Source organism: Thunnus maccoyii, chromosome 8 (assembly GCF_910596095.1).
Source record: "Thunnus maccoyii chromosome 8, fThuMac1.1, whole genome shotgun sequence".
NCBI lineage: Eukaryota > Metazoa > Chordata > Actinopteri > Scombriformes > Scombridae > Thunnus > Thunnus maccoyii.
The window spans coordinates 17,442,969-17,450,420 of NC_056540.1; the positions used below are offsets into that span (position 1 = coordinate 17,442,969).

Here is a 7,452-nt window from a genome sequence, read left to right on the forward strand (position 1 = left end):
GTTGCAAAATGACACTGAAACATGATTTTTGGAAGATCGTACTCATTAGACATATAACAAACACTTTAAACAGACACAAGACAAGACAGCCTTTTAGTCAAATATTCATTCAGTAATGAAGAAATAAAGGATGTGCTGTATTTAATGACTACTGCACACCTATAAGAGTGTCATTCTTTGTTCTTACAGTGCCCCTTAAACAGACTGACAGGCATTCTTAGCCGTGTGATTAGGATACCCTCTAGGGTCTCCAGGGACATCCGCCTCACATCATAGCCCTGCTCCTCAGCATTCGCATCGGGATCCATTGGCACAATTTCCTCTCCACTGTTAGGGTCATTTCTCCCGACTGCAGCATATGTGGGGAAAAATGGTTTCATGTACCCAGGAAGGTCAGATCTGTAAGAAGGGCAGCAGTAAGCTGACCACATGTACTCAGGAACAGACACCCTCTTATTGATCCGGTGAGCTCCAGACCTATAAGGCATGGTCCCGGTGATCACGTACATCTTCCCTCTGCAGAAGGCCTTTCTTCTTAGCACCTCCCTCTCCAGTGAATTCCAGGTGCCTGCGTTGGAGCCCTTCCGCTGAGGGACAATGTTTGTCAAGGTGAAGGTGGCCGTACGGTCATTCATTGTCCTCTGGTGCATGCTGGGATTGAGATGGCCTCTGGTGTAGCCAGAGTCTTTGTAGTCCGCAAACACCGCCTGGCTCACCTTCACTTTCCGGTAGAGGGGTTGTGGGATCAGAAAAGGCTTCATATTTGGATCGGCTGTGCGAGACTCCAGCTTAATGACAGAGAGAGAGGACAAGATATCACTTTTTTAGAGTATGTAGAGTGTTTTGCTGCTTATTCATCCTTATTGTTGAGTTGAACTGTGAGTGTTTGTCTGCTGTGATGTGTGACTGACTCAGAGATAAAATGTAAAATGCTATTTTTTTCTGAGAAAAGAATAACATGTATGACAGCAGAGTTTGAGACAGGCTGCTTCCGCTTCAATGTGTTTGCAAAAACTTGCACGAACTCACACATTGACCACAATGAGACTAAAAGTATTGAGCAGGAACTGCAAGAGTTCTCTGTCACGTCCACGATCACCACCTAAACACTTGTTATTTTAAGATCTGATCTCAGTTAGTATATAACCTACCAAACAAAACACAGTTTATATAACCTACCTGCTGCTACCTGCCCATTTTGCGCTATTACATGTTGTATATTTTGTATGTTTTAAATGTTGTATACGTCGTGTATTTATTTTGCTGCACTTTGGGAGAAGTCAAAGACAAATTTCCACTGAGGTGGACAATAAACTCAATCAATCAATCAATCAAACACAAAAAAAACTAGTAGATCTTCATGCAAATGCTGTGTTTTCATTTATCCATGAGATTTTCCAATTCATGTGGACACACTTAACTCCACAATAGTAGAACAATAGAAAAATTTGCAGTGAAACTTAAGAATGTGGGTTGCAGAATCTCCATATCAACAAAAAGTGTTGTTCAAATTCTCTCACCTGTAATCTCAGTATGTAAATTAACACATTATGTCTGACACAGCCCCACTGTGCTGTCAGTCTTTAAAGGAAATGGCTGATCATTCAATGCTCATAAGAGCTTTGCTTTACTTTTCCTTTGTCAGGACACTAGTTTTTCCCTATAAATCTATATAATTACAGAATATAATCATGTTCAAACACGTCATATCTGACAAAGTCTAATTCAACAGAGTTGTTGCACCACATCGTGTTACTTACCTGTGGTTCATACATCCAGCTGACATCGGGCCGGTTGCCATCTGCAGGACTGAGTTTGTACGCAGAGTATAAAGGTGCACGATGCTGACGCTGATACAGGCTGGCAAAGCGGTACCGGTTTTTGTAGCGCTGGCATATTGGATCATATCCAGCTGCAGTGATACCCTGTGGTGGAGTTCTCTTATAGAAGAAATCAAGACACTGGGAGAAGTCTTTGCTGATCTCTCCAATGGCCAGTCCAGCAAACCAGAGTGGAAGAAGAAGCAGAGCTCCCATAGAGAATTGCAGCATCTTCCTTTCCTGCACAACAGATAAGCAGGACAGATGTGTATTATACACCTGTGCTGAAGAAAGAGATGTTCATTAGCAGACAATTAACTCAGACTTTGCTCAAGAACTCCTCTAAGACAAACTTACCAAGATCTTTTCCTCCAAGCGATGAATGTGAATTTGTAGCTGTGTATCAAGTCCCAGACTATAAAACCTCCTTGCAGCTTTTCTTAGAAACTCTCTGTTCAGGTCTTGAGGTGGGTGGGGTAATATTTCTTGTATCAGCCCACAAACCACCACATGACAAAGTGACAAACCGGGTCCAGACTCCACTCTTCACTTCTGCATTTTTTTTCTCAGAGAGGGCTACAAAAAGTGTAACAAGAAGGGAGTCCATGCAAGAGATACACCCAAACAAATGTTTTATTTATTGAACTTACCACAGTAAACAATATAGTCTGCAAAATAACAGAAAACCATGGAAACTAGCCAACTAAAGCCAGATATTGGTGAGGACAATCTATGCATTGATTTTGGTAGAAAACCTTAATATATTGCAGGTGACGAAAGTCTGGTAGATGCTTGTATTACTGCACTGATGTAAACACTCTCTATGAGGATGAGATGTAGAGTTGAGTTAAACTGCAGGTGAATATGTTGTTTTTACTGACCTCCAGTGGTTCAACTTCTCACCTCACTGCAGTGAGCTACAGTGGTGAAGTTAATACAGCCTCAACTATCAGTGATGGGTGTGCTCAGAGGTGAAACACTGTTCTTTTTTTGTGTGATATAACCTTTACTTGACAGCTTGAAAGTGCAGAAATACAGGAAACATGTAATTCTTTCTAACTTTCTTTGCTTTACTTCTTTAGTTCTTTAGTGTAAAACAAAGAGACAGACACACATGTAAATAATTCTTCTTGAGTAAACACATGTTCAAAGTTTGCAGTTGCTCATGTAATTTCTCTATAAGAGGAGAAATAAAACTCAAACTCAGACGTTCAGCCATTTAATTTGAGGTTTTTCTCGTCTGTATGTACAAACTTGTTCTTATTTATTATTAAATTAATTTAAATGAAATTAAATGTATGTTTTTATGTTTTCAATAATTCACTTATGTTAAAACCAATGATTTTTTTATTTTTTTTATTTTTTTTTTTTCTGAAAATGTAATTGACAGCTTGGTGTTTTGTATGCTTTATTTTTGGTCATATTGAGGGAAAAAAACATTGAAATTCACCAGAATGGTCTTTATTTAATCAATTTCAATTTTAGTTCATTGGAAAATCACTGGCTTAATGAACACATTTTAATACGACACTGACAAAAGGGGAAAATATTGATTTTGCCGAATCATTTTCATCAGAAACATTAACTTTAAATGAACATGAGACAACATTTTAAATAGAGAGGGAGTCTACAAAGTAACTCGGGATAAGAGATAAGGACTTTAAGTCTGATGACACTTCTGTCTCTGTCACTCTTTCTCGCCCACCTAGAGCCCGGTTCTGCTTGAGGTTTCTTCCTGTTAAAGGGGAGTTCTTCCTTGCTGCTGTGCTAAGTGCTTGCTCATGGGGGAATGTTGGGTCTCTGTAAAATAAAGAGTATGGTCTAGACCTACTCTATGTGAAAAGTGCCCTGAGATAACTTATGTTTTGATTTGGCGCTATATAAATACAACTGAATTTAATTGAATTTGTATGAACAAAGTTAGTATTTATTTATGATGCTCAATAAAATGTACATTTCTATGTTATCAATAATGAACTTGTGATAACTCATGTTATTTTTTCTGAAAACATAACTGACAGCTTGGTGTTTTGTTTGTTTCACCCATTTCATTTGTTTTATTTGAAAATCATTAGTGAACATGTTTAAAGATGACACTGAAAAGAGGGGAAAACATTTATTTAAAAAAAACATAATCATCGGAAAAATTCATTTCAAACCATCATGAGACATTATCATATTCTGGTTAATCAAACAATCATTCAGTATTACAAAGAGGGGGGTTTATGAAGAACAGGGGACAAAGACTCTGGCTCAGACTTCTTGAGTCTGGCCAGGCAGGAGGGATATTAACACATGATTTCAGTAAGAATCTAAAGCTTTGATCTTTGTTACTGACACTGTCCATCAAACAGACTGATGGACATGGCCAGCCTTTGTGCGAGGATACTCTCCAGGGTCTCTAAAGACATCCGCCTCACATCATAGCCCCGCACACAGGCCTTCGCCCTGGGATTAACTGGCACAATCTCCTCTCCGCTGTTGCGGTCATTTCTCCCCACTGCTGCGTATGTGGGGAAAAATGGCTGCATAGACTCAGGAAGGTTGTCATTGTAAGATGGGCAGCAGTAAGCAGACCACATGTACTCAGGAACAGACACCCTCTTATTGATCCAGTGAGCTCCAGACTCATAAGGCAGGACCCCAGTGATCACGTACATAGGCCCTCTGCAGAAGGCCTTGAATTTTCTTAACATATCATTTTCCAGTGAATTCCAGGGGCCAGAGTTGGAGCCTGCCCACTGAGGAACAATGTTTGTGAGGGTGAAGGTGGCCACACGGTCTTCTTTTGTCTTCTGGTGCATGCTGGGATTGAGATGGCCTTTGGTGTAGGTGGAGTACTTATAGTCCTGAAGCACTGCCTGGCTCTCAATCACATTCTGGTCGGGGGGGATGAAGAAAGATTTCATCTCCGGGCTGGCACGGGAAAATGCCAACTTAATAACCAAGAGAGAAGGAGATGTCACTTTTTGGGTGTATTTATACTTTGTGAATGGGTGTGTGACTGACCCACTCATGTAGTTTGTGAAATAAAAATGAAAAATAAACTGATGAAATGCAAATTCCCTTTTCTCTGTAATGATAATATGTGTGATAGCATTGCTCTTCTTACAGTTAGTAAGAAGCCACTTCTGCTTCTGTTTAAAGTTAAAGGCAAAAACCTCATATGCACCACACCAGCTACAATGACACTTCAATTAAATATCACTCCGTGTTACATCTGGTCTTGTTGCCTTAACACATAAACACAAATGTTCATTAGATCTACATGAGAATGTAGAATTTAGAACAAATAAAAGGATATTTTTGTGAAATCTTGTGAGTTACTACATTTAACTCTACATTTAAACAATAATGCATTGATAGAAAAACAGTGGACCAAAGGTAGAGATAATTTATTGTAGAATTACCACAATCAAGAAAGAGCTTTGTCAGGACACTAGTTTTTCCCTATAAATCTATATAATTACAGAATATAATCATGTTTAAACACATCATATCTGACAAAGTCTAATTCAACAGAGTTGTTGCACCACATCGTGTTACTTACCTGTGGTTCATACATCCCGCTGACATCGGGTCGTTTGCCATCTGCAGGACTGAGTATGTACGCAGAGTATAAAGGTGCACGATGCTGACGCTGATACAGGCTGGCAAAGCGGTACTGGTTTTTGTAGCGCTGGCATATTGGCTGATACACCTCTGCAGTGATACCCTGTGGTGGAGTTCTGTTGTAGAAGAAATCAAGACACTGGGAGAAGTTTTTGCTGATCTCTCCGATGGCCAGTCCACCAAACCAGAGTGGAAGAAGAAGCAGAGCTCCCATAGAGAATTGCAGCATCTTCCTTTCCTGCACAACAGATAAGCAGGACAGATGTGTATTATACACCTGTGCTGAAGAAAGAGATGTTCATTAGCAGACAATTAACTCAGACTTTGCTCAAGAACTCCTCTAAGACAAACTTACCAAGATCTTTTCCTCCAAGCGATGAATGTGAATTTGTAGCTGTGTATCAAGTCCCAGACTATAAAACCTCCTTGCAGCTTTTCTTAGAAACTCTCTGTTCAGGTCTTGAGGTGGGTGGGGTAATATTTCATGTCCACAAACCACCACATGACAAACTGACAAACCAGGTCCAGACTTCACTTCTGCATTTTTTTTCTCAGAGAGGGCTACAAAAAGTGTAACAAGAAGGGAGTCCATGCAAGAGATACACCCAAACAAATGTTTTATTTATTGAACTTACCACAGTAAACAATATAGTCTGCAAAATAACAGAAAACCATGGAAACTAGCCAACTAAAGCCAGATATTGGTGAGGACAATCTATGCATTGATTTTGGTAGAAAACCTTAATATATTGCAGGTGACGAAAGTCTGGTAGATGCTTGTATTACTGCACTGATGTAAACACTCTCTATGAGGATGAGATGTAGAGTTGAGTTAAACTGCAGATGAATATGTTGTTTTTATTGACCTCCAGTGGTTCAACTTCTCACCTCACTGCAGTGAGCTACAGTGGTGAAGTTAATACAGCCTCAACTATCAGTGATGGGTGTGCTCAGAGGTGAAACACTGTTCTTTTTTTGTGTGATATAACCTTTACTTGACAGCTTGAAAGTGCAGAAATACAGGAAACATGTAATTCTTTCTAACTTTCTTTGCTTTACTTCTTTAGTTCTTTAGTGTAAAACAAAGAGACAGACACACATGTAAATAATTCTTCTTGAGTAAACACATGTTCAAAGTTTGCAGTTGCTCATGTAATTTCTCTATAAGAGGAGAAATAAAACTCAAACTCAGACGTTCAGCCATTTAATTTGAGGTTTTTCTCATCTGTATGTACAAACTTGTTCTTATTTATTATTAAATTAATTTAAATGAAATTAAATGTATGTTTTTATGTTTTCAATAATTCACTTATGTTAAAACCAATGATTTTTTTTTCTGAAAATGTACTTGACAGCTTGGTATTTTGTATGCTTTATTTTTGGTCATATTGAGGGAAAAAAACATTGAAATTCACCAGAATGGTCTTTATTTAATCAATTTCAATTTTAGTTCATTGGAAAATCACTGGCTTAATGAACACATTTTAATACGACACTGACAAAAGGGGAAAATATTGATTTTGCCGAATCATTTTCATCAGAAACATTAACTTTAAATGAACATGAGACAACATTGTAAATAGAGAGGGAGTCTACAAAGTAACTCTGGATAAGAGATAAGGACTTTAAGTCTGATGACACTTCTGTCTCTGTCGCTCTTTCTCGCCCACCTAGAGCCCGGTTCTGCTTGAGGTTTCTTCCTGTTAAAGGGGAGTTCTTCCTTGCTGCTGTGCTAAGTGCTTGCTCATGGGGGAATGTTGGGTCTCTGTAAAATAAAGAGTATGGTCTAGACCTACTCTATGTGAAAAGTGCCCTGAGATAACTTATGTTTTGATTTGGCGCTATATAAATACAACTGAATTTAATTGAATTTGTATGAACAAAGTTAGTATTTATTTATGATGCTCAATAAAATGTACATTTCTATGTTATCAATAATGAACTTGTGATAACTCATGTTATTTTTTCTGAAAACATAACTGACAGCTTGGTGTTTTGTTTGTTTCACCCATTTCATTTG

General features: G+C 38.6%; 1 protein-coding gene across 1 annotated transcript; it reads right to left on the reverse strand.

Moving 5' to 3' along the window:
* Window positions 1-51: 51 nt before the first annotated feature.
* On the reverse strand, window positions 52-5,884 carry LOC121902076 (endonuclease domain-containing 1 protein-like). Its single transcript, XM_042419257.1, has 3 exons — window positions 5,788-5,884; window positions 5,371-5,670; window positions 52-788 (listed from the first exon to the last, which is right to left on the reverse strand). Exons 2-3 carry the CDS (start codon window positions 5,659-5,661, stop codon window positions 171-173), a joined length of 909 nt encoding a protein of 302 aa, XP_042275191.1. The 5' UTR covers window positions 5,662-5,670; window positions 5,788-5,884; the 3' UTR covers window positions 52-170.
* Between the last annotated feature and the right edge of the window lie 1,568 nt (window positions 5,885-7,452).

Bases quoted from the DNA above. Each gene is read 5' to 3' on its own strand.
- LOC121902076 (XM_042419257.1), bottom strand. From the start codon at position 5,661: ATGCTGCAATTCTCTATGGGAGCTCTGCTTCTTCTTCCACTCTGGTTT. The intron at 789-5,370 runs GTAAGTAACACG...TCTGTCATTAAG, and splicing joins GCGGGATGTATGAACCACAG to CTGGAGTCTCGCACAGCCGA.